The following is a 27778-nucleotide window of genomic DNA, read 5'->3' on the forward strand; positions in this document are numbered from 1 at the left end:
GGCAGATTACTCTCCAGTTGATTCCTTCTGGGTCTTTTTGATGGCTGGACTCCTCTTCAGTGCCTTCCCTGGCAAACCCTGTTGGTATTTTAAGGGGCATGCACAGGAGGGGGCATGGAACTTCTCTGAATGTGGGATCCGGCCAATTGAGAGTTTCACTTTCTAGGACACAAGATAGGAGAGAATTAAATGATTAATTAGAGAGTATCCTTGGGATCCCATCCTTCATACCTCTTGAATCTGTTTTTGAAAGAAATTGAACGATGAGCCAAAGGCAGTTGCAGGTGATCTGTATGTTCAAGCGGAACATGGACTTTGATTTTCTGACATCCACGGGCCTAAGCCTCTAGGCAGGCTCTGGAAAGGGCTGACGGCCCACTGTGCAGGCTAGTGTTATGTTAACTTGACACAAACTAGAGTCATTTTGGAAGAGGGAACCTCAGTTAGGAAATGCCCCCATGGGACTGGCCTATGGACAAGTCTGTAGCACATTTTCTTGATTGATAATTGATGCTCACTGTGGGTAGTGATGTCCTAGGGCTGATGGTCCCGGATGCTATAAGAAAGCAGGGTGTGTAAGCCGTTGGAAGGAACCTTGTAAATAGCACTCCTCCATGGCCTGGATTCAGTTCCTGCCCCAACTTTCTTTGGTGATGGGCTGTGATGGAAGTGTAAGAGAAACAAACCCTTTCCTCCCAAGTTGTTTTGGCCATGGTGTTTTATCACAGAAGTAGAAATCTTACTAAGACGTCCACAGAGGGATCCTGTTGCTCCAAGAACTCAAAAGACCTGGAGAACCCTGTGTATCCAAAGGAGACCACCATCCAGGAAAGCCCCAGCCAAAAGCAGAAGGAAACGGAAATTGAATGTTTCTCTTGCAGCTCGCCATTTCTTATCCCTCTAAACACACACACCATCTCCTCTGCCTCTAAAAAGCTGTCTCACTTTCCTCTCACTGTCCCTAGCCCCTCCCTCTGCCAGCCTCCCCCTTCTCTCCACTGTGGCTAAAGTGGATGTCATTGGCTCAGACACGCGAGACACAGGAGATGCCCGTGCTCCCACATGCTCTTTCCCAGAAACAAGTGCTTGCATTTTAAAAGAGGACTGGCCATCTGTTTTCATATAAAAGAAAGAAGTCAGGAGTGGTGGGGAGGAGAGTTTTCTACTCCTCTAGATCGGTGGCTCTCAACCTTCCTAATGCAGCCCTCTAATACAGTCCGTTCCTCATGTGTGCTGACCACAACCATAACATTATTTTCATTGCTACTTCATAACTGTAAGTTTGCTACTGTTATGAATGGTAAGATAAATATCTAATATCTAGGCTATCTGTGAAAGGTTGTTTGATGGGATTGAGACCTACAGGTTGGTGGGGGTTGATAGTGGTCAGTATTATTTGGGAGTTGTTCTCAGATGCATGCAGAAGACAGCAAGAGCACAGGAGAGGTGCGGTCTACAATGGCAGTCATGATGGTGCACATGCGAACGCCCAGGTGGAGATTTAGATGTGTGTCTGCTCACAACCCCTTTTCTGATGTGGGATTCCCCTCTGTATGCTGTGATTACCACTGATAAATAAAGGAACTGGTTTGGGCCTATGGCAGAGCTTTAGGGGAACAGAGCTGGATGGGGGAAAACTAAACGGAATGCTGGGAGAAAGGAGGCGGAGTCAGAGAGAAGCCATGTGGTCCTGCTGGAGCCGGAAGGAACTTTAGCAGGTAAGCCATGTGACAATACACAGATTAATAGAAATGAGTTAAATTAAGATGTAAGAGTTAGCTAATAAGAAGCTAGAGCTAATGGGCCAAACAGTGTTTTAAATAATATAGATTCTGTGTGATTGTTTCAGTTCTGGGTGGCTGATATGAACAAGTAGCCTAATACAACACTTTTCTTGATTGCTGAGCACATGTATGGATCTTTGGGTCAAAATAATAGTAACTTCCGGAAGTTGCACATGGTTTTCTTCACCCTTTGGCTGTAGGGTGGACCTTTGGCAGAAGCCATGAATTATAAATTGCCAGACTATTGGACTAGATCCCTCAAACCAATGTCTTATCTACCCTGCAAACTCGTATCAAGGATTGAACTCAAGCCAAACACTGCCTGCTGTGAGGGTATCCTCAGAAGACCCATCTAGTCTCCCCCAACACTTTCGGCTCACATCTCAGAGCACACACTGTATTCTGAGACTGCTGACGATACTTGCTATACCCGCTAATCTGTGAGCTACTTATGTATAAGCTGAGACCACCTTTGTAGCCTTAGTACGTAGCAGTAGCCAGTAGAGAGTAGGGAGATGTTCAGTAATAGCGAGGAAGCAGATGAATGATGAACCCTGGCACTGCCACTAACTAGTTTTGTATCTACCTTAGTCACATGCCTGACTGGCCTTTACCCTTTTAGATAATACAATAAGAATTTCTCCAACTGGCAGGCTTATGGAATGATGGAGAAGAAAGAAGCTGAGTCCTTAATACGCATGACACATAACCACAGATGCCCAGAGCCAGAAGATAGATCATTACTGTTGCAGTTTATAGAAATTTCAAGTCAAGGTTCTATGCTTTCTAAGAATGTTAACTCTGTGGTCCTGTGTTTTAGATGTATCTATCTGTTAACTGTGTGGTCCAGTGTTTTAGATGTATTTATCTGTTAACTGTTTGCTCCGGTGTTTTAGATGTATCTATCTGTTAACTGTCTGGTCTGGTGTTTTAGGTGTATCTATCTGTTAACGGTGTGGTCCAGTATTTTAGATGTATCTATTTAATAGAAGACAAATGTGAATGTCCCTAACAGAAGCAGCACATGTTGAGCCCTTCCTCTCCTTTCTCCCTAGTCACAGTCCAAAGATCCAAGAAGCACAGTTTGGAAACCATAGGGAGGAATGAGTCCTTGCTCTGCTCCTTGCTTTAGAGCAGAGAAGCTAAACACAGAGAAGGCAGCGGCTTTTCCTAGGTCACGGGGCTAGAAATCAACGTGGACTTAGAAGGAATGAAAAATATGAAAACTATACTACCCAGAAATGCCATTTACATGCATGTAACATGATCTTGGTTTTTAATAACTCCATGCAGAGGGTTATTAGATGAGAAAATTGACATTCAGGAAAGTGAGCCACTCCATGTCACATGGCCCTGCAGGTAGAGGCAAAGCCATAGTAATTGTGTCTGGGACATTGCGAATGTGTCAGCATGCTATATCATTTTGTTCTTCAACAACTGCTGCAATCACTGTCCCTAATTTTACAAAAAGGCAAGACACAGACTGCTTAAATGGGCTCTCTACAGTCCACAAGTTAGTCTGAGTCATGGTGCTATTTCTGCACCCCACAGTGCCTGAGATCAAAAGCCCCGAGCCCTTTCTCCTAGCCCAGTGCTTTCCCCAGTAGCACTTGAAACAAAAGACAAAATTTCATTCATGTTCTGAATCATTCCCAGACTTCCTCCCAGAGCTGGATCTTCTTCTTCCCAGCCCTGACTTGATCTGGCCTGGTCTGGTTCATAGGACTCACCTCCTTCTGGTTACAGCGGGTAAGAAACAGGGAAACCTCCTCCAGGTTCTGGGGCTTCAGGTCATTGACAGCCAAGATATGGTCTCCATGGCAGAATATGCACCCTAGTCGGGGAGGGCCTTCCCACTGAGCCACACTGCAGTGGGAACACAGCATCCAACAAGAAAGTGAGGCAGAGTTCATTGGCTCCTTGTGGGGGCAGGAATGGGGCCTGTGGGATCACCTCACTCTGTGCCGAGTTGCCCCACATTGGAAGCCAACCCTCTCCTTCTGTCTGGACTAACTTCTTCCCTGCCTCCCTTCCCTCAGAAGCCCTGCTCCAAGCTAATCACCCTTGCAAGGCCCTGCCAAGTCCAGTCCCTTGTTTTGCTTGTAGTTAATCTCTCCTGTCCCAGGACTTATAATTATGCACGGTGGGAATACTTTAACTGTAGTTCTGAATAAGATGTACTTTTTATATTTACTGACTCACGGGCCTCTCCTTTTCATCTGGCTTTATGACCTGGGAGTACAGAACTCCCTTTCTGTTTCCTTAGCTGGTGTTTAAAAATTGATAACTGCACAGTTCTAAGAAAACAGGATGCTCAACAAACACCTGCCAGAACTGAGCACACAGCACTGCAGTGAATATTTAATAAGTGGATGAATGAACGGACGTGTAAGCTTGGTCACAGACAAGTTCATAGGCCGAGCAGGCATTTACAAGTCTTAAATTACAAAACTTTTGTAAAAATGGAAAGTTATGGCAGTATGGGATCTTATTTATATTAAAGAGTTACCTTGTAAAAATTCAGTCTTCCACAAAAATGAATTAAACATGTTGGCTTATTTATTTTAAGACGGGGGAGGGGAGAGCATCTCATTATGTAGCTAAAGCTGGCCTTAAATCTACTACAAAGCTCAGGTTGGCCTTGAAGTCTATTCAAGGGAACTAAGGTTACTGGCATGTGCCAACATGTCCAATCACAGTCTAGGAGGATGTAGAATTAGATAAATAGAAATTATGGGAGGCAGAGACAGGAGGATCTCCGTGAGTTCGAGGCCAGCCTGATCTACAGAGTGAGTTCCAGGACAAGCCCCCAAGCTACAAAGCTGTCTCAAGAAACAAAACAAAAAATATTTGCCACACAGAATTTTGTGCTTGTGTTTTGGAATAGAGGTTTGAATGGAGTGTGGGACTCTTAGGCCCACATATATATCTTTTTCTTTTCGATCTTATAACCTCGTTCTCTTCTTTCCTTCTTTAAATATTCACTCCATGGTGCCTGGAACAGCCCCTTGCCATTCGTTCTCCTTTGAAGGATCAGAAACATCCTGAGTCCTGGGCTTTTTGGTTCTCTTAGATCCCCTCAAAATTTGACCTCCTATGTAATAATAATCTTTCTGCTGGCGAGCCCTCTCTCTGGCAACAGCAGCCCTAGTGCTCCGTTGGTTTTGTCAGATGCAGTGTTCAGAACGAGGGTGCCATTTCATCTCTGATATCTGTTCAAAGCTCCACCTACCATATCCGTCCCGCCGCTTCTACAAGAGCAAGATAGTCGATGGCATCTCGAGGAGTGAGGAACACATTCAGAGTCTCCACTTGGCTCTCGTCCGGGACATTGCTAGGACAGAAAACATTTGTGTAAGTCGCGTCAAACAGCCGACTGAGCCTCGCTCTGAGCTATCCTTCCAGAGTTTGTTTTTGACCTTCTGCTTCTGAGATGACATTTTCCAGTTAAAGCTTGCCCAAAACATACCAAGAAAGAAATATGAATTTAAGGTATGGAAAGACATTCATTAATCCTCCCAGCCCCTCTGGCATGTGGTAGTGGTTGGCAGACAGCAGAAGGAGGCAAAACTGGACCAAGTGGGCTTATAACCATCTCCATCCGGTCAATTTTACATGTTTGCTTTCTGGAACTTATTTCATACAGGAGGGCATGTAAAGCAGCTAAAAATCACAACTATCTTGTCAAGTGCCCTTGACATCACCTAGGACCTAAACTCTCCCCTTCTTATCTGCTCAGCACTTCAGGAGGCTTGCCTGCTCACACGACGCTAGTGCGGGAGGCTGGTGATGCACGCTGATGCTGGATCAGCGTGGTCCAGGTTTTAGGGCCTGAAAGATTGGCCAAGGGAAAAGCATCGAAACCGTTGGGAGGGCCACCCCCATCCCGGGGGACCACTCTTCTTCCAACTCTATCAGTTACTGTCTATGGTCACAACACCAGTGACACAGAGAAGGGTCACAGCCTCAATGACACACAGAGGAAGCCTGCCATGCTTGTCTGACTTGGGAATTTTCAGGAACTACTTTGAAATTTATAATATTGAGTGCATTTAAGGCATCTGTCTTGTTCTTAGGGCCCAAAAAGTTTTAGAAATCAGGGCTTTACTTGAGTAATATAGACAATTTCACAACAGTTAGGGAGGCGGACCCCGTTTTGTCTTCTGCAGTCTGTGCTTCCAGGTCAGCGAGTGAAAGATACAGATAACTCCCTGTGCCGAGTTCTTGCAGAGAAGTTGCCTGCTCCGGAGTCTCTGGGGAGCTCTGGGTTTCAGCTTGGCCATCAGCAGATGCAGGGGTCGATTGTTTGAAGAAGCTGGAGTATAAGAAGTTGAACAAGGGTCTGTTTAAGCACACACGGTGACAGCTTTCCACTCTACCTGTCAAATAGGAGCGTCTAACAGCCGTAAGAAGACTAACAAAGCCTTGGAACATGTTCAACCATCAGAATCCCACCAGAGGCAGAGTCAAACTGAACAAGCTTTCTTTCTAAAAATGGACTTGGAATTGAAATAACATTTTACAGGGCTGGGAGAACAGGGTGAGAGTATGAGAGACATAAAAGCCAAAAAAACCAGAAGACTTCTGAAGACAGAAGTGTCCTGATGTCACAGGTGGCTTTCTGTGGGTGAAGAAACCATCACCACATTCCTTTCTCTTTAGTCCACAGGTTGAACTCCCGTCCCTTGAGCATCTGAAACCTGAAATGCTACCTGACAATACGGATGCCGCGTGTGGAGTAAGTCCACACCATCATGCTGTCTTTCATGAACAAAGCCAATTTCAAACATTTTTGCCTAAGGTTATCAGCAGGCTGTATATATATAAGGTACATTTGGAAATATGAATCGTGCATGTATTTTATGTTTAGATGACTTCTGTTCCACAAGAGATCTCATTATGGATATGCAGATATTCCAAAATCTGAAAAAAGAAATAATTCTGAAACCAGAAATGTTGGCAATCCTAAACATTTCAGATAAAGGACATCGATCCAAATCAATCAATGTGCAGAGCGGAGTCTTTGTGATGCTTTGAAGCAATTTGTCAACAGTTCAAAAATGAACTGGGGGCTAGAGAGATGGCTCGGTGGGTAAAGCACTCGCCTTGTAAACAGTAGGGCCGCAGGTTGGCTCTCCAGGGCCCATGGAAAGCCAGGCGTGGTAGCGTTTCTCCAATCCCAGTGCTTCCGTGGCAAAATGGGATGTGGGGAATCCTAGGAAGTTCACGGGCCAGTTCATGTGGTATGTGCAGTGGCAAACAAGAAGAGAATGACTCCAACAAAGCGGAAGATGAGGACCAACACCCAAGGTTGCCCTCTGACCTCTACATATGCCTTATGGCTCATGTCAACGCCACACACGCGCACACATGTACATTATCCATATGTATACATATATATGTATGTATGTGCATATATCCTCACACAAAGGTTAACACGCTGAATTGGTGGTAATTGTTCTATTAAAAATAGGTTAGCTAATAGCAATACTTAGAAGGCATTTACACTCACCAGGATCTCATTGACATGTAATTGCTCTCAGATTTCTCGAAAACTTGGTCTGGACTACTGGATTCAATGGAGTCATCGGAATCGCTGGAGTCAGCAATATTCTTCAACTAAAAGCATGAAGAGAAGATGTAAGGATACACGTCTGCCACTGGCCAGGCCCCTCCTTACCTCCCACTGCTCTGCAATGGAATCACACATCTTCATGGCAAGGACAGCCGCTCTTCAGAGAATATCACCTGGCCTTAACCACGGGAGATGGAACCACAGTTTCTGGCAGATTCAAAGGCTGTTTTCCCTTCCTGGGAGCCCTTGGGTCCCATTCTAGACACATGCATTCTATTGAGAAGCATTGAATTTTCCTGTCTGCTCATTCCTAGTCATTCACTGCAGGAGCCTTTCCTCCAGGTGATTAATTCTATCATGGAACCTCGGAAGCTGATGGGGCCAAAGACTGGATGCAATTGTTGCTTCATATCCATGGATACTTCCCCTCTAATTCATATCCAATGACTTCTCTTCATATGCACGGGTACTTCCCTTCTAGTTCATATCCACTGACTTCTCTTCATATGCACGGATTCTTCCTCTCTAGTTCATATCCACTGACTTCTCTTCATATCCACGGATTCTTCCCTTCTAGTTCATATCCACTGACTTGTCTTCACATGCACGGATTCTTCCCTTCTAGTTCATATCCACTGACTTCTCTTCATATCCACGGATTCTTCCCTTCTAGTTCATATCCACTGACTTCTCTTCATATCCACGGATTCTTCCCTTCTAGTTCATATCCACTGACTTGTCTTCATATGCACGGATTCTTCCCTTCTAGTTCATATCCACTGACTTCTCTTCATATGCACGGATTCTTCCTCTCTAGTTCATATCCACTGACTTCTCTTCATATCCACGGATTCTTCCTCTCTAGTTCATGTCCACTGACTTCTCTTCATATGCACGGATTCTTCCTCTCTAGTTCATGTCCACTGACTTCTCTTCATATGCACGGATTCTTCCTCTCTAGTTCATATCCACTGACTTCTCTTCATATGCACAGATTCTTCCTCTCTAGTTCATATCCACTGACTTCTCTTCATATGCACGGATTCTTCCTCCCTAGTTCATATCCACTGACTTCTTTTCATATCCACGGATTCTTCCTCTTTAATTCACCACTGACTTCTCTTCATGTCCATGGATACTTCCCCTCTAATTCATATCCACTGACTTCTCTTCATATCCACGGATTCTTCCTCTCTAGTTCATATCCACTGACTTCTCTTCATATCCACGGATACTTCCCTTCTAGTTCATATCCACTGACTTCTCTTCATATCCACGGATACTTCCCTTCTAGTTCATATCCACTGACTTCTCTTCATATCCACGGATACTTCCCCTCTAATTCATATCCACTGACTTCTCTTCATATCCACGGATACTTCCCCTCTAATTCATATCCACTGACTTCTCTTCATATCCACGGATTCTTCCCCTCTAGTTCACCAATGACTTCTAAGTGGAGCATCCCCTTCCTGTCAAGCCAGTCATCTGTGCATCTGTCTCCTCACCAAAGGCTCTCTTCCAGACCTTACGCTCATGTGGTCTTCTTCGCCAGGCATGCCTTTTTCTTCTCCTGCCTGGTGAAGTCCTGTTGTTTCTCCACATTCCTGAATCACCCCAGCCTGCCCGACAGCTGTTGTACAGCTTCATCTCCTTCCCCAGACACCATATCCCACAGGGGTCTACAGCCTTCCTTTCTACATACCTGATTGGTTGGTTGCCCTAGAGAACACTAATGCAGAAGTATTCATGGTGAAAGAAAGTGTTTTATGCTTAAGAAACCATGGGCCATGCCTTGTGCTATGCACTTGGCTGCTTACAATGCAGAACTATGTACCAGGGGCTCTGAGAACTTCACTGTGATAGACAGCTTGTTTAAACCACTTGTGACTTAGCATTTCTATAAACAACTTGACCTCAGCATGCATCTTCAAGTTATAATGTCGTCATCTGGTAGAAACCCCCCAGTTTTGGAGATGATGCCACTCTGTTCCCCTAATTTTGTCTACCATCTCATTCCACCTTTTCTATCTGTGGCTAACACACATAGAACTCCTTGGCCAATGTTCCAGGAAGTCAATCCGTGTTTTGTCACTTCCCTGCTTAGAAGCTTTCTTTGTCCCTATGCTTCTCACAGAGTGAAGTCGGCTTGAAATCTAGTACCCGACATGGGCTGGCTGGTTCTCCCATCATGGGCTGGCTGGTTCTCCCGTCACGGGATGGCTGGTTCTCCCGTCACGGGCTGGCTGATTCTCCCATCACGGGCTGGCTGGTTCTCCCATCTTTTCTCCTGTTAATTTTCTACTCTGCCATTCCTTCACACACTCTGCAGTGTTGTCTACCTGAGCAATTCACCAGACATGGCAGATGCCAGAGGTCCCTGAAGCCTGCTTTAACTCAAGTGGAAAGAGAAAAATCTGCCCTATATCTGATGACCCTAGACCACTGCATGCCTCTTTGTGTGGCATTATCTTTGGTGACAGAGACTGTGGGCTCTGAACTGTGGAGGACCATGAGGCCCACTCGTCACTGGAACACTGCAGTGTCTAGCACCCCGAAGAGTGTCCGGTTATTAATAGGCTGCTTCACACACACTCACAGCTGATTACTCAGTGACTTTTACCCTTTTCCTTTCAGTCCAGGAAACAGAAAGACTACTAAATTCCAAACGTCATCTACTGAGTTCTCAAATGTCACCTCCTCTGTAGAACTTTCTCTGGTTTTCGACCTGGAAACCAGTTTCTTCTTCCCACCTCTGGTACTACCCAGGCATCCAATGGGTATGTGTCTTGCTCCTAGACTGGTGCCAGCATCATGAGCAAGCCATTGGTCTCTGCCAGCTTTACCTCTGTGCCTTCCTGATCTCAGCCTATTGTCCCAGCAGCAGTGTGTGGCAGAGGCTCGGCAGACGTGGTGAAGAGATGAATGATGGGTGGGTGGGGGCACTCACTTCTGAAAGGATGCTTCGGGGAGTCTGATAGTAATTTTCTTCTTCTGTGTCTTGAGGGGGTTCTGAATATAAATGGTCTTCATGATGATGATTATGATCTTGCCTGAGCCCTTGGAGACTATTTTGTATTAAATGCTGAAAAAGAAAGATGCAAAAGGAATTAATGAGTTCCTTCCTTCATTTCTTCCTTCCTTCCCTCCCTCCTTCCGTCCCTTCTTCCCTCCTTCCCTCCTTCCCTCCTTTCTTCCAATAAAATTAAACCAATCCTTTCTAGAAAAGCTTTAGTAGATGAGTTGTGTTGACAAGGACGCAGTCTCCTTCAGTACGACATTCGGAAGCCCACACACTGGACTTGCCTCTTCAGTCTGGGTCCTCTAATGGTATGAATGTTTAAGCTCATGTCTGGAATTTTCTCAACTGTGGAGAAGTTACAACTCAGAACAAGAAGTTTTCTACTGTGAGAGGCATGGCAAGACATGGAGCTTTGTCATGGTGCCTCCACCCCATGTCATTCCTGTCATCTCAGCAGCTTCTGAGGAGATAATCAGTCCGGAGTCACTGAACCTCCAGGGTTCCTCTTCTGTGTTGTGCCTTCTCTGTTTCCATAGTAGTGCAATTAGGTAGTGCTGGCTCCGTGACAGTGTGAATTATCGGTTTCCAGGTGAGGTAGATACGAGCAACTAATTATTGTCTTCCCTCTCCTAACAGACACCAGATACTCCATGAAGGCAGCTGCCTGAGTAGCCTAAGGATTGTTATGAGTGCAATCTAGTTACTCCAGGAACAAGACTGGGTGGCGAGGCCTTGCATAAGCCCCGGATGTTTGTTACGAATTCCATGGAAGGTAAGTGTGTGTGTTAGATAGATAGATAGATAGATAGATAGATAGATAGATAGATAGATAGATAGATAGATAGATAGACAGATAGAATACCATGATTCAGGATGGTTCAACTTCCAGATTTTTTCTCTCATAGAGAGAATACAAATGCAAGACACATTCAGTGGGAACTGTATTGCAGATTTTGAACTATAGTCTTTGTGTGGGCCACCAATAAGGGTAAGATAACTTTTTTTGTAAGCCTGGTGGCAGCAGTAGCCACAGCTCCTTGACAGCCCTGCAGTCACAGGGGAACAGCAGACCCTGCACTGCATGTTTGTTGCTGAGCTGTGATGTTCAGAAAGTCAGGTGCGGTAAATGCACTCTCAACTCGTGCTGTTTCCATTTATTATGAGTTTATCAGGACTGGCCCCGCGGAGAAGCCCACAAGCATCTCTATATACTTAAGTCATGTCCATTTCTCTATCTCAAAGCTCTCTGCTGTGATACGAATGTTCCCCTCGGAAACACATATTGAAATTTAAATGTCATTTTTAGAGCAGTAATGGTAGAGCTTTAAGAGATAGACGGGTCATGATAGCATATTCCTGAATGCCATGTCTGAGATGGGGAAGGATGGTTCACCCTGGTTGTCCTCTGCCTTGCTCGCATGTCTGCCGGTCACCTGATGAGTCAGCAAGAAGGCCCCTACCAGATGAGATTCCTCTCTTGATCCTGAACCTCACAACTGTCAGAGCTGGGGAAACCAATTGTAATTGCTGTTTGGAAACTCCTAGAGTACCACAGTGTTCTGTTATGGATGCTGAAGATGCACCCCGGAGCGGGATTAGGCTGAGTTGGGAGAGAAGGATTCCTGATGGACCAACAACATCAATAACAAATCCCATCAAGACACGTGGTTGTCTTTCACTTGAGATGGTTGAAAAAACAGTATTACTTGATCTGAATAAATAATGGGAAAAGGTAAAAGCTGCCAACAAGGCTCCTCTGTGGGGAAGGTTCCTCCGAGTGGGGTTTTGTTCAAGGTCAGTCTGCCTGCCTCGTGTCAGGCATTGGTTTTCCTCATGGCTGAGATGAGGCATTTGGCCTGGTGGTGTTGATATGCCGGAAAAGCTTTTAAAATGTTGGAGAGCTGCCAGCTAGATAAAATGAGAAGCCTTGCCTGTGCTTGGTACCCACAGAGGGAAAGGAGCCAGTGGGGTGTCTCTAAGGGATGAAATGACAGATTTCAGGGAAATAAACTGCCCAGCCTGTTTACTGAGAATAGCCAAATCTAGACACACAGCAAACCCAGAGACATGAGGGCACAATTCTGTGACCTTCAGGGGGCAGGCATGCTATCTGACTTCCTCAAACGTATCGTGTTCAGAGTGAAGAAGATCTGATACCCAGAATGAGAAGCCAGACCGATGGGGTGAGCCAAGGGAACTCCACCTTCCTGAGGGTATGGACAGCACAACAGGAGATCATGGGGTACTTGGGGGACTTTGTGCCCTGAGTGTGGAAGGAGGGGAGGTTGCTGGCCACACTTAGGGAAGGACCTGCTGTCTGTCAAGATTTTCAAAACGGAACTAAAATCTTTAGAGTCAGCTAGGTAAGCGTTAAAGCCTATCTGTAGAATAGGAAATGAGCAAGTATGAATAAATATTAAGATCAGAAATCATTCTCTCTCTCTCTCTCTCTCTCTCTCTCTCTCTCTCTCTCTCTCTCTCTGTCTCTGTATGCTTTTTGTTTGTTTGTTTTTTCCCACTGGCCTGGAACTCACCAAGCCGGCTAAGCTGACAGGCCAGAGAACCCCAAGAATGCACCTGTCCCTGCCTCCTCCATACTAGAGTTGTGATGTGTGCCACCACACCAGTTCTGGGGAGTCAAAGCCGGTCCTTGTGTTTACATAGCAAACACTGCTCTGAGGGACCTGTCACCTTAGCTATCTCCTCCAGGAAGAAAGATGGGTGAGGTCAATGCCTGCTGCTAGTTAGTGGTTCTATTCAGCAATGGCCGCCTCCCGGCTGCAGCATCCTGACACAGTAGGAGGAGCTTTGGATTACCACGTCTGGAAGACTGGCCCTTGGCAATGCGAGGCCGACAATCTCCGGTGCACTAGAGAGACCAAAGAAAGGACTGGGGTCGGAAACTGGTCTTCTGTCACCCAGCGAAGGCTCCTCCTGCTTAGACAAAAGTCGTTTTGCAGTTAGAGTGCAATCGCCCTCCTGTTACTGTCATCCCCTCCACGACCACCTGGGTGTCCCTTCTCCAGGGTCCCCACAGCCTTGACATCCGCACTGCCCAGTGGCCAGTGTCATAACACAAAGACAAGGGTCAACCTTGTCAGTGCGACTTTCTCCCGCTCCCCAGTCCCCAAGGACACCCAGCCTGGCCTAGCTATGGTTGTATCACTAAGACAAGTCCCCAGAGACACCAGCCTGGCTTTAACAGGTGCCCTGAGTGCCCCCCCAAGCCTCTCCTCCCCATCGTGTCTCCCTTCACGCCCTGTCGTTTCTTCTCTCATCATCGAATCTCCTGGGAGACATGCCTTGATCCCTCCTTCTCTTGGGCGTATGCTATCAGCATGGAACAACATGGAAAATACAACCATAAATGTAGCTACACCCAAGATCCTTCTGTGACAGGCTCTAAGAAAGGACCGGGAGAAATTTACAAAGCTCCTTATGAAGCCAATTAAAACCTTCAGCTGCTTACCTGACACAAGAGACATTATATTAAAATGCGGGCAGATGGAAACAATGTTTGAGACGCCTCCCTAGACTTAGCCATTCAAAGGGAAGCTGGCTATGCACCTAAAATCACAATGGTAGAAAATAGTATACTTCACGCTGCTATGAAAATTGCCACCATTAACTCTCACTCCTCCTGCCGCAACAATGACAATATAATTTAGCTCTCTTACAAAACACAAAAGTATTTTTCCTTTTGTTAATTGTGGAAGTAGCAAGGGCATGCGTGTCCTCGCTTATTCATTCTTTGTATTAGCACCAGTTGCTAAGGGGAAAGAAAGGGCTGCTGTTGTTTCTAAGGAAAGAAGGCAGTGTTCAGGTGTCCTGAACGCCATCATTAGTGATGTCGAGTTACCTCTGTATTCTGATGAGCTGCATGCGCACCCCGGCAATACGGTGACATGATGGAGACCCAGTCTTTGATCGTCTCCCTGAGGGCAGGAAGAGAGTTTCAGATAACACTGGTAGCAACCTCTCCCACACGCGTTCTGGACCTAGCAGATTCTTTGCACCCGGAGCAGCTTTGGGATCAGCTTTCTACAGAACAGAACTTTTTCCCCAAGCAGTAGCATGGTCCACTGTTCCCTCTCTGTCTCTGCATCTGCACAGTTGAATTAACCCTCAAGACTCCTCCAGTACGGAAACTCAGAAACAGCAGCAGGAACATGGGGCGCAGGGCTTCTGCTTTCCCAGGTGTTCTGCCTGTCAGCCGCAATTGTGTATCCTCAGGAAACGCATTTTTAGGAAGAGTGTTGTATTGGTTCGTTCTTTGTCTACTTGACATGAATACAGGTCATCTAGAAAGAGGGAAACTCAACTGAAGAAATTCCTCTATCAGGTTGATTTGTAGGCAGGTCTGTGGGGGTATTTTCTTGATTAAATATCAGTGTAGTAGGGCCTGGTCTACTGTGGGCTGTGCCACCCCTGGGCAGATGGGCCTGGGTGCTCTAAGAAAGTAGGCTAAGCAAGCCATAGCGAGCAAGTCAGTGAGCAGCACACCACGCTCCTGGGCCTCTGCATGGTTCCTCCTCCAGATCCCTGCCTCAAGTTCCTCCTCTCACCTCCCTCAATGACGGCCTGTAATCGGGACATGTAAGCTAAGCAAACCCTGTCCCCAGGAGCCAGTGTTTCATCACAGCAGACAGAAAAGCGAACGAGGCAAGTGTATCTGCGCAAATCGACACATTTCCCCTTCTTTTCTGTTGTCTTGGGTGGCAATTCAAAAGAAAACTGCAACTTTGGGTCAACTGGAAACACACGAAGGCTTCACGCTTGACTTCAGCCTTGCCTCCTCCCACACCGTAACCTCTCTCCCATAGATAAGCGGGCGTGAGATTCCACAGGAGCCACTCTTAAAGGCCACAGATGCCTTAAGGGTGAGCAGTCCCTCCCTGTAGCTCACGGTTTTTCACAGAATGCTTTGTGACTCTCTCCTCATCTACGAAGTCTTCCCGGCTCCCAGCCCTCAGCTGCTACCTTGCGCAGAAAGGGACTACTTGCAGAAATAGTTGGTTCGGTGGAGGTCACATGTAGAGATACCTCCTACACTAGTGAGACCGCTATCTGCGGAAAAAAGGGAGAAGTTTGACCCAGAGATGTGTGCATGTGGGGAACGCCATTTAAAAGCTAGGGTTTGGTGCGGAACTGCGAGAGAGGGATGAAAAGAGCCTTCCGTCCACAGTGCTTCATGGGAGAGGCCATGTTTGCTCCTCATTCTGACTCCCAGCCTCCAAAACAGTGAGGTTAGAAACCTCTGTTGTTATACCACAGTTATAACACACGTAGGCAGCTAGCAGCATGATTCTGAAAACTACTTTAAAAGTCAAGGAGGAAGATTAGTTAGCACTTGCCACGCAACCATGAGAATCTGAATTTAATCCGTACAGAAAAGCCAGGCACAGAGGAGTGTCTGCAGCACCAGCTGCGGAGCAGAGACAGGCGGATCCCGGCAGCTTTCTGGCGAGTCAGCCTAGACTAACTCAATCCAGTGAGGCACTGTGCCAAAAACCAAAGTGGACAGCTCCCGAGGTAGACAGCTCCTGAGGAGTGATGGGCAAGGTTGTCCTCTGGTCTCCATGTCCACACACACTCACATGTGCATGCACACACGTGTAAACACTCAAATATACAACCATACACATGTGCACACACTCAGATGTGTAGCCATGGACATATGCACACATACACATACGCACATACTCACATGTGTAACTACACATGTGCATACACTCTCACATGTGCAATCAACACATGTATACACCCTCACACGTACAGCCACACACATGCACACACATGTATACATTCAAATATGCAACCACACACATGTGGACACACTCAAATATGCAGCCACACAATATGCACACTGGAACATACACCACACACTTACATGTGCAACCACATACATGTACACACATAGTATTATGTGCAACCACACATATGCACACACATGTGCAACCACACACATGTACACACACTCAGTTGTGCAGCCATAGACATTGCACACACACATTAACACACACATATGCAGTCCACACATGCATACACACTCACATATCCACACATACTCCCATGTGTACCCACATACACATGCACATATACTCAGATGTGCAGCCATATACATATGCACACATACAATCACATGTGCGGTCAAACACATGTACACACACTCAGATGTTCAGTCATACATATACATGTGCACACATATATGTATACACACATGTGCAGCCACACACATGCATATGCATGTATACACACACTCACATATGCAGCCACACTTATGTGCACACACACTCAAATGTGCACACACACACACACAAAACCATTTTAGAACACTGAAGACTGCTGCTTTGCACTTGCAGCCTGGTTTCCATTCTCAGCCTGTTCATCATCTATAGATTTATGATTTATAATGCTTTAATTTCACACTCAGCAGACACGCTCTCATCATGCCCTCACCTGTCATGGCCAATGAGGAAGTAGTCCCTGTTTGCGGTTCTGATGGACATCACTTCATCCGGGTGGCATTTGAACATCTTCTGCACAGACTGCATCTTTTCTGGGCTATTTATACCAACTTCTATGATGGTGCTTCTACAGACACAAAGAAACCAGACTGATACAGAGAGCAACTTAAGATAAAAACAGATCCCTATTTTAAATTCGGAATGAAACTGATGGTTTCATTGACCCACATTTTAAAGACTGTCTAGTTCACATCATAAATCTCATTTGAATTCTTTCTATTTTAGAAAATAACTCTGGATCTGGTTCATCAGTAATTGAAAATACTCTGTTCAGCTTGAATTTCAATTCTGAAGTTTCCATTTGGGTTGGATTCCTGAGTCCACAAATCACTATATTTTCCACTATTTCTGGTACATGAGTTCTGAAGAAAAGACAAAGAATAGTTTATCTAAATATTTCTTAAAGTCCACTGTGGCTCTATGAAATTGAATTTAAGGAGGTCTTTCTCATCAAAAAATTAAGTGAGACAAAGTCCTCAATCGAAGGATCAGGAATTAGAGATTTACCGCCTATGACACACAGTGTGAAACAGCTATTTCACTTCTACCTACGCCCGTTTGTTATGTCGGTTCTTTTAGAGACACAAAACCTATGGCAGGTCTGAAGCCCTTGCTTCTTTTTGTTAGAGATTCAGGTTCAAGTTTCTGTGCAGCTTGTTTAGCGTTTGACTTGGGCACATTTGTTGCTGTTCAGTTTTCCTGGTGTGGATACGCACCGATCGATTTCGATGGAGCCTCGGTGTTGATGGTCTTTGTAATAGGAGAGGCTCAGGCCCCTTTCCCCATTCTGGGACAGGATGAAAAGCCGCCTTTTCCAGGAGGTCTGAAAATGAGAAGGTTTCGCTGTTCAGCTAAACCTCAGAAGATGAGCAGGGACTTTTCTCAACTGCTCCTGAGGCTGGTGGGAGGCTGGTGATAGGCTGGTGGGAGGCTGGTGGGAGGCTGGTTAAACTACAGCAATTACTTACTGCCGAGAAGAAAAGCTGAGGGGGTGGCGACTTAATGAAGTAATCTTGTTTGTGAACTTCATTTCCATAATAAAATGTAAACTGTTTACCTAATAAAAGAAAGTGAAGAGGATTCAGTTTGTTCTCTCATAAATTTCAAAAAAGAATGGCTTCACTTGGAAAACAGTATCTATCTCCAAATTATTCCGCCATTCAAAAGAACATGTACAGTAGCTGCTCCCCACCCTAGCCCTAATGAAAGACCAACTGTAGAGCATCTAGAGGCGGCTTCATTCAGCTCGCACCTGCCTGACTGGGTTTCTGCAGTTTGGCCCTGGGTCCCTCAGTGTGAGCAAAGGTTTGTTTCCTTTCTCATTTTGACAGTGAGGTAATGTGTGAATCACCCTCTGGCACAGCCAATCAAGGCAGGACCACGTGCTGGTGGGAACAAGGCAGGAGGCACTAATCTCTCTGTTGCCAGAACAGGTTCGGTGGCCTCAGAGAAGGAAGTTCAGGAGAGGGGCCTCACCAGCGTGACTGGATATCATGATCTCAGCAACCCCGACTCCATTTTCACCCAGCAGGCTTTAAGCCTTTGGGAAGGTCTGTCTTTTCTGAACCCCAAGGCAAACCAGACCAATAGCCTGGGATGGGAGATTAAAATGTGCCCTTAAATACAATTTTAACAGCACTGTTTTCCTGAATGAAAGTAGTCCCTGCATTTCATTTAGACAGTTTAGAAACTACAACATAATAACAACAACAACAATAGAAAGCTACCTTTAATTCCAGGAATTGCGATGAAACAGCTAATATTTGGGAGCCTCTTTATCACTTCTGCCACCCAAATTTCCACAGCAGGTATTTCTGCTTTTATTTGTCAAATTGTGTATGCATGTTTAGTGCACACGCATGTGCACACACACACGCACACACACTTCCTCACATACCAGGACTATTAATCTACACATGTATGTGTCACAGAAAAGATTAGAGCACCCACATAAGACAAGACAAATGCGATTCCCTCCAGCTCTGCTGGAAAAGACTGTAATTCCTGGGACGTCAGGTAGAGCACTGAGAACCATGCCAGACCCACCTAACAAATCATCAAGGCACGCCTTAGAAGATCACGTTGTTCCAAAGAAACCCAAGATTTATAAGAATAAGGAAATATTTGGTCCCAGTAAGGTAAAATTTGTAATGCCTGGCAATGGGTCAAAGGTAGCTGGGCACGCAGAAGAGGCAGACAAATGTGACAATAATAAAGGGGATAACTAATCAATCAAGGCAGACCTTGAATTGGCACAGGTGTGAGACATGCCAGAGATTTACTGTTATTGGCAAAAGCTCGGGAGATACATGAGTTAGAGAGACCCAGAGTGAACTCTGAGAGACGAAAACAATGACACCTTGGGGGCAGGGAGGTCTACACCATGGGCTGTAAGAGAAGACCAAATATTTTAGAGGAAAATTACCATGCAACCTGAATGCACAGCAATAGGGACTAGCAAAATAAGCAAAGTCCAAAGCATAAAAAGAAAACTCATGCACTAGGAGCAGTCTTGTGTGGCCCAGTATGCAAGCAGCTGGGATTCCTTAAAAAGAGGGGTAAAGGCAAAAAAAAAAAAATTAAAAAAAAATTGAAGAAACAATTCTAAAAGTTTTGCAAACTTAAAACTATAAACCAAGATCCAATCAATCCGATGAATCTCACGAAACACAAGATATGGGAAAAGTAACATACCCTGAGGTTCCTTAAAATTAAGATGTTCAAAAGCATGTCACCAGAGAAACATCTCAAAAGTAGACAGGAGAAAAGACAGTCCACACACAGCAAAGACAAGCAACAAAAGTGCTCAGTTTCTCTGTAAAATTTATTTATGGGTATGAGTAGTTGCTGTGGGACAATGGTCTTGTACCCTGTAAAGATTTGTTACTTGTATTTTAATAAACACTGATTAGTCAGTAGCCAGGCAGGAAGTATAGGTGGGGTGACCAGAACAGGAGAATTCTGGGAAGAGGAAAGGCTCAGTCTGTAGTCGTCACAGAGGAAGCAAGATGAGAATGCCTCACTGATAAAAGGTACCAAGCCACGTGGCTAATATAGATAGACAAGAATAATGGGCTAATTTAAGGTGTAAGAAAGAGTTAATAGGAAGCCTGAGCTACTAGACCAACCAGTTTATAATTAATGTAGACCTCTGTGTGATTCTTTGGGACTAGATGGCTGTGGGACTGGGCAGGACAGAAACTTCTGTCAACACTGCAGTGTAAAGGCTAGGGGTGGACAATGAGATTACATCTCTGCAATGAGCCTGGATTATTTGTGAACTAATATACTATTATTTAGGCTGTTATAGGTTTAAAAACATATAAACCCTAAAGTAATACCATCCGAGATTAAAGAAGGCCATTTTATAATACTATAGGAGTCAATTAATCCTAAGAGAATATAATAACAGTAAACATATGTGTACCCAAAAGCAGAGATTTAAACATGAAGCAAAACCTAACAGAATTGCAAGGAAAAATAAACGTATTCAAAATGAAATGCACCCTCGCCCCTTGTCCTTCATCTCCTGAGACAGGCAGGAGAGTTGACCCAGACCCCCACCAACTGAGTGGGTCCTGCACCTCACCTGGGCAGCACAGTAGAGCTGACCCGGTTTATAGGGGTGTGAGTGAGTCTTCCAGAATTCATGAATGTGAAAGACCTGGCCCTGCCCCTCATCTGTCATATCTTAGCATGGGCAAGGGAGAGGTGCCTTCCCTGACCCACTCCTGGCTGCCTGTGGCAGGTGGAGGAGCTGGTCCTGAGGTCATGAGAGTCCCTGCCTCTCACCAGCTGCAGTGCTCAGGAGAGCAGCCTACACCTCGTCTGAACAACACAGTAGAGCTGGCCCTGCTGGTGTAGATGTGGGTGAGCCATCCCTAAGGGCATGAGAGCAGGAGTAGTAGCCTCACTTGCTGCTTATTGCCTTGGGTGAGCTAGCCAGGGCAGTGCTGGAGAGGTTACCCTGCTGGTGAGGATGAGGAAGAGCTGGTGGACTGGCCAACCCAGCAGTCACCCAGGCCCAGAACCAGAGCTTTGAGCGGGCTCACTCCAGCATCTACCCCATCTATGATCTGCGGGAGCACCTGAAGATACCAGTCCTGTAGACCCAAAGCTGCAGGATCTCCATGACACAGGGCAACAACAGTATATCCTGTGAGGGCTGAGCATCAATAGTGTAGCAGAAACCAGAGGCTCTGAACTAGACCAATGACTCATTGCAGTGAACACTTGCTAGTCATGGTGAATGTGCTAAATGGTACACCATGTGACTCCCTGTGACAGTACAGCTTCTGTGATAAGAGGTTTCTTTTTCTTTTAAATTTTATTTTGTTTTATCTTGGACAGGTGTCACAAGGGCAAAGGGCAGATGTGAAGGGATAGGGTGGTGAATGGAATACAGATGCATGATGTGAAATTCACAAAAAATAAAAAAGTTAAATTAGAAACAAAAGCAAAATGACAGTCACCAACTTAAAAAGCCTTCTCTCAATAACAGAGAGAGCACATAAGGGAAAAATCAGCCAGGATACATCAGCTTGAGCAACATCACCAAGGGCTTAATCTGGTTGGTTAAGAGCATTTATAGGGGGCAGCGGCAGAATGGTTGGTTCTGTTGCCCTGTGTGCAGCATAGCTCTTCTTTGTTGATGAGGTTTCTGTCCTGCCCAGTTCCCTCAGTTGTTAAGTCCCAAAGAAATCACACAGAGGTCTACCATAATTATAAACTGATTGGCTTAGTATCTCAGGCTTCTTATTATTCTTATAACTTACATTAGCCCATAATTCTTGTCTGTGTTAGCCATGTGGCTTGGTACCTTTTTCAGCGAGGCCGTCACATCTTGCTTCCCCTGTGTCTGGATGATGACTGCAGACTGAATCTTTCCTCTTCCCAGAATTCTTGTTGCCCAGCCTTTACTTCCTGCCTCGTCCTGCCTATACGTCCTGCCTGGCTACTGGCCAATCAGTGTTTATTTAAAATACAAGTGACAGGGTACAGACCACTGTCCCACACTTCTTGACAGACTACGGTCAACTAGAAAGAGAAGATCCTTCAACCAAATCCAAGATATTTACTTCTGTTTTCAATATATAAAGAGCACTGAAGACTATGACCTTTTCTCTAAGCTCAAGGACAAGAGGAAAGTGTTTGCATTTACCCTATGCAGAGCAACTGAGCAAAGAAAGGAAGTAGAATGCATCATGGGTTAGAAAGAAGTAAAAATATATTTACAGATGACATGATCCTGTGGTAGAAAAATCTCAAGGAGTTCACAGACACAATAAGAGTTAATGGACAAATTCAGGGGTGTATGCCGGGTGGTGGTGGCGCACGCCTTTAATCCCAGCACTCAGGAGGCAGAGACAGGCAGATCTTTGTGAGTTTGAAGCCAGCCTGGTCTACAAGAGCTAGTTCCAGGACAGGCTCCGTAGCTACAGAGAAACCCTGTCTCGAAAAAACAAAAAACAAAACAAAAAAACAAAACAAAACAAAAAAAATTCAGGGGTGTGTGAGATAGGTCACTGTGTGTGCAGGAGCACAGACGTGAACCTGTTCCAGTGTGTGAAGTCACTGTGTGTGGAGGACACAGATGTGAGCCTGTTCCACTCTGTGAGTCACTGTGTGTGCAGGAGCACAGACGTGAGCTTGTTCCAGTGTGTGAGTCACTGTGTGTGCAGGAGCACAGATGTGAGCCTCTTCCAGTGTGTGAGTCACTGTGTGTGCAGGGGCACAGATGTGAGCCTGTTCCAGTGTGTGAGTCACTGTGTGTGCAGGGGCACAGATGTGAGCCTGTTCCAGTGTGTGAGTCACTGTGTATGCAGGTGCACAGACGTGAGCCTGTTCCAGTGTGTGAGTCACTGTGTGTCCAAAAGCACAGATGTGAACTTGTTCCACCTTGACTAAAGGTCAAAGTATTTGAGTTTACTTTTACTTTTTCAAAGTTGTTAACCACAGGTGTAGCTACAAACAAGAAACCCTGATTAGTTGGTGTTTTGGGCATTATGATGGCCCATAGAGGTGAATCTGTTCCATCCTGACCATAGGTCAGAGAATTCAAGCCTATTCCTGCTCCTTTATTTTCAAATAGGAGGTTTGATATAGGGAGGGGCTGCCTACAGGATACTTGGTCCAGGGTGTATTCACTGCATATTCTGCCCAAAACATCAGAATACTTAACTTAGGAAATAGTTGCTTGAGATCTCCAGCATTGAAGCAGGTAACTGTTCTGGCTGTCCAATGCATCATGTTAAAGCAGTATTTTATTTTCTCCCTGCTCTCTTTTGTATTGGGGTATAAAGACATATGAAAAATAAACACAGGTGGACTCACTATTCACTGAGTTGCCCTCCTGGTATTATCTTATATTTTTGGTTGTGAGCCTAGCCTTTAACGGCTGAGCCATCCCTCCAGGCCTCCTGGTATTATTTTAAGTCTCTGTGTTCCTTTCGTATCTCTGTTCCTCCTACCTAACATTTCTAACCCACACGGCCCCACCCTCGAACATAAGAACCTGTTATGATTGGATTGCGACAGAAGTCACCCCAAAATGTGGCTTACTACAACTATACAACCTTTCTCAGATTTCCATAAAGTGGTAAAAATGTCCTAAACAGAGATAGAAACATGCCTATATACAATCTGACAAATAACTTTGCATAGGTGTACAAATATTGTAAACAGTAATAACAAATACAATTTGAACTTGTATTAATAATATACAAAAAAACTATGCCAGTGTAAATTATCCATAAATAATAGCTCATAAGTATCCACTCTGTTACCCATTATTATTATCTAGGGAAAACTCATGCCACAGAAACAGAAAGTCTAAGTTCAGCTGTGCCACAGGGGAACCACACAAAGTAAAAAATACCTGGTCTGTGCCCCAGTTTGCCCCAGGCTCCAGGAAGCCACGCCTTAGCTAGGACCTACCTCCTAAAGATAATTGGCTAACAAGGCTTCTCCATCACCTACACATAAGTCTCAAGAAACATTCAGGGAGAAAGGGAAGAAAGATTGTAAGAGCCAGAAGACTAGGAAGTCTGCTGTAAAACTGAATCTCCTAGAAATGGCAGCCTAAATAAGATATTAACAATGGCAATATTAACAATCCTTAAGGGGAAAATCTCATGGAGTGTCACCCTAATACCAAGAACTACAGGGAACTGATAACCGTAGAGAAGGAGAATTAGCCTCTCACAAGGATGAGTCCCTTAACTGGTTACCCAATACAAAGGGATCAGCCCTTTTATTACATAAATGATAAAAAAGGATTCAGAGGTTGTATTTATATATATTTATATGTTTGTGCATCTGTGGGTATGCATATAATATATATGGGTGTGCATGTGTGTGTGCATGCATGTTTATAACACTTATAAAGAAAAAGAGGCCACCAATTTGAAAATGGATGAAGGAGAACCTAGGAAGGATTGGAGGGAACAAAGGGAATTGGGGAAGTGGTGTGATTAGATTTTAATTAGTAATATGTACAAAAATTTCAGAGGAGAACCAATGGAACTAAATAGAAGACCCAGATATCAATCCACACACTTATGAACAACTGATTTTTGACATAGAAGCAAAAAAATATAAAATGGAAAAAGAAAGTATATTCAGCAAATGGTGCTGGCATAACTGGATATCAACATGTAGAAGAATGAAAATAGATCCGTATCTATTGACGTGCACAAAACTCAAGCCCAAATAGACCAAAGACCTCAATACAAAACTAGCCATACCAAACCTCATAGAAGAGAAAGTAGAAAGTACACTTGAACACATTGGCACAGGAGACCACTTCCTAAATATAAAACCCCAGTAGCACAGACACTGAGAGAAACAATTAATAAATGGGACCTCCTGAAACTGAGAAGCTTCTGTTTCTCAGAAGCAAAGGACATGGTCAACAATATAAAACGACAGCCTATGGAATGGGTAAAGATCTTTACCAACCCCACATTGGTTGAGGGCTGCTTTCCAAGATACACATACATATACAAATAAAATAAGAAAGTAAGTCTCCCACACATGCTAAGACACAGCTCAAACAACTTCTCCATACCCCAGCCTTCCCTCCAGCTTCCACAGGGCTTTGTTCTCATCCATGATTACTTTGTGGCTCTATTAGACATGCTGAGCTGAGGTTCTCCATGCACTGCCTGTCTTTCTGTGTTTCTCTCAATTTCTCAGTGAGATTCTAAGTTCCCTGAGCACAACAGCTTATAGCAAAGGCTTCTGTACACCTGTTGGAGTTGAATGGGACAATTTGTACTCAAGCTACTACATCCCAAGTTCTGCTGTTTTAACCATTTTCCTGGAGCGAATTATGTGCGTGTATAGGCAGTGTGTGCTGTGTGTTTGCACAACATGAGCTGAGCTGCCCGCCTAACAAGCCCCAATGACAATTCGTGGTTTGTTAAGTAAGAATTCTATGCAAATTAAAGGAATATATATCCTAGTCGTGCCTGGGCTGTAATTTATTAAAGGCACTGTTCCAACCTACAAAGGGAACACTGAGCCAATGACAAACAGGAAATACCAAATGTCTTGATAATTCAGCTTTTACACATAATAAGCGAATCCAACAGCTTCTACTTTCTGTAGACCAATTGTCACCGTCCCAGAATATCTGTTGTCCCTACTAAGCGGGAACTGATGTCCGTGTCCTGGACAACCTGATGGACCTTGCTCACCACTTTTGGTGGACAGATGTTTTCTTCCACCACCACACCCCTTAGGTACCTGGACTCTTTGCAGATCTGGGTTCCATCTGGATGGTTCTTCTTACCTGTCATAGGAGAGGTGAGACAACAGTTAGCCTCCAGATGTGGCCGCAGTGACTAACTCCATCCGGAGTCAAGACAGGCCCCACCAACTCTGGCTTCTGTCTTTTCTGTCTGTAGTCTATGTATGGAGTCCAGAGGTCAACCTTGGGTGTAGTTCCTCAGGTGACATCCATCTTGTTTTTGAGACAGGGTCTCTCATTGGCCTGGAGTTCACCTGACTGGCCAGTAGGCCACAGGAATCTACCTGTGTCTGCCTCCCCCACTGATATGACAAACATGTGTTGTCATATCTACTTTTCAGTGCGGGTTCTGTGGAGTGAAGTCAGGTCCTCATGCTTAAACAGCAAACCCCTTACTGACTGAGCCAGTCTCTCCAACACCATCTCTCCAGCTCCTCTAATTCCTTGTTAACGTGTTCCCCCATTGTATCCAAAGGTGATGGTAGCCACGGCGCCTGTGCTTACCCAATTGGTGATCTACGAAGAAGCTGTGAAAAAGAGTACAAGGGCAGTCCTCCCTGTGAGAGACTACAAGGGCAGTCCTCCCTGTGAGAGACTGCAAGGGCAGTCCTCCCTGTGAGAGACTGCAAGGGCAGTCCTCCCTGTCCCCAGGGCAGTCTTCCCTGTCCCCACCACATGTGACTGTAGAAGGAGAGCCCCAGGGAGGAAGATTAGAGACACCAGAGCAGCACAGAGGCAGCTGATCCTGGGTCAGCTAGCACTGAGAGGCAGTGTGGGTTGAGAAGCCGCTATGATAAGCCTTCTTCACATCTCGGGGTTGCTTTCTTCAAAGAGAACCTCATGAGCAAGGCCCAGAGACCCCTCTTCTTCAAGTGCCTCTGCTAACCATGCAGCCATTCCCAAGATTTCCTGATGCTGAGGCCCAGGACTGACCCATGGAAGCTGACTCTAACCAGATTTGTCTATCATCCATGACCATCTAGGGCAGTGGTTCTCAACCTGTGGGTCATGACCCCTTTTAGGGGGTTGCATATCAGATATCCTGTACATTGGGTATTTCTATTACAATTCACAACAGTAGCAAGATTACAGTTATGAAGCAACAACAAAAATAATTTTATGGTTGGGGGTCATCACAATGTGAGGTACTGCATAAAGGGTCGCAACACTAGGAAAGCTGAGAACCATCAGTTAGGGGACAGAGAGGTCGAAGGGACGTCCATGGGGTGAGGGCTGCAGGACCAATGGACTAGGACTGTGTCTGTGACCTCTCTCTACCTTGAATTAGTAACATCTCAAAATGGAAGGCTCTGAAAAAGGAGGCACCAGGTAATCTGGGGCCCTCAGGGAAGAAGGCTGAGGGCTGTTTGCACGTCTGTCCTGGAGTGACCGCTCCTTTCCTGACCTTTGCTTTAGGTTATCATCAGCCACTCATCCCTCTCTCTCCTTTGCTGGTTGGGGAGAAGCATGTCGGAGCTATTGAAGACCAGCGTGCGTTTCTGGACTCTTCTATCTCACCCCCACTGCCTGGGGAAAGGGTTTCCCTTCTGGAGGGGTCCTGAGCAAAAGCAGAGGTGATTATCTCACTGCATCTCTGGGGCATCTCATTGCATGCACTGGAGAACCAGCAGCCTTTGCCCTCACCTGGGGTGATGGACGAATTCCACCAGATGGAATGCCAAGCAGGAGAGGCCAAAGGACTTCGTTCCCTTGAAGAACAGCTCTTTACAAGAACTTGAAGATACTTTGCCCTTCATTCCAAAGGCACAAATAATTAAAAATTAAAATATGCATTTTGAAATTGCCCTTGAGAATTTTATGCCAAAAGCATGAATTTCTGGCCACATCTGTAATCCCAGCACTTGAGAAATAGAGGCAGGAAGATCATATGCTCAAGATAGCCTCGGCTACATGATGAGTTTTAGGTTGGCCAAGGCTAATTTGAAATCCTATTTAAAAACAAAACAAAAACCTCCCTGGGCTTCTTTTCAATGTCAGAGTGCCATTGCAAGGAGAAGTGATTAGGAATAAGCCCTTTCAGCACGCCCTTTCCTCCGGCCTCCACGGTGTGGGACACGGCCATCCATGCATGTAGCGTTTGCCCCAGTGAGAAACGGT

At 45.2% G+C, this 27778-nt stretch overlaps 1 protein-coding gene across 2 annotated transcripts; it reads right to left on the bottom strand.

Annotated features, from left to right (window-relative positions):
• Positions 1-27400, bottom strand: Plekhs1 (pleckstrin homology domain containing S1). Of its 2 annotated transcripts, XM_057779425.1 has the most exons (13): positions 27305-27400; positions 25657-25702; positions 17877-17965; positions 17625-17731; positions 16841-16975; positions 14241-14316; positions 13202-13315; positions 10310-10444; positions 7297-7403; positions 5893-6099; positions 5017-5118; positions 3515-3650; positions 1-162 (listed from the first exon to the last, which is right to left on the bottom strand). In XM_057779425.1, exons 2-13 carry the CDS (start codon positions 25682-25684, stop codon positions 7-9), a joined length of 1392 nt encoding a protein of 463 aa, XP_057635408.1. In that variant the 5' UTR covers positions 25685-25702; positions 27305-27400; the 3' UTR covers positions 1-6. The 2 variants fall into 2 exon arrangements, with proteins under 2 accessions (XP_057635408.1, XP_057635409.1); XM_057779426.1 differs by lacking the exons at positions 17625-17731; positions 17877-17965; positions 25657-25702; positions 27305-27400 and having other exon boundaries at positions 13202-13318; positions 16841-16972.
• Between the last annotated feature and the right edge of the window lie 378 nt (positions 27401-27778).

The sequence above is a fragment of the Chionomys nivalis genome, chromosome 8 (genome assembly GCF_950005125.1).
Source record: "Chionomys nivalis chromosome 8, mChiNiv1.1, whole genome shotgun sequence".
NCBI lineage: Eukaryota > Metazoa > Chordata > Mammalia > Rodentia > Cricetidae > Chionomys > Chionomys nivalis.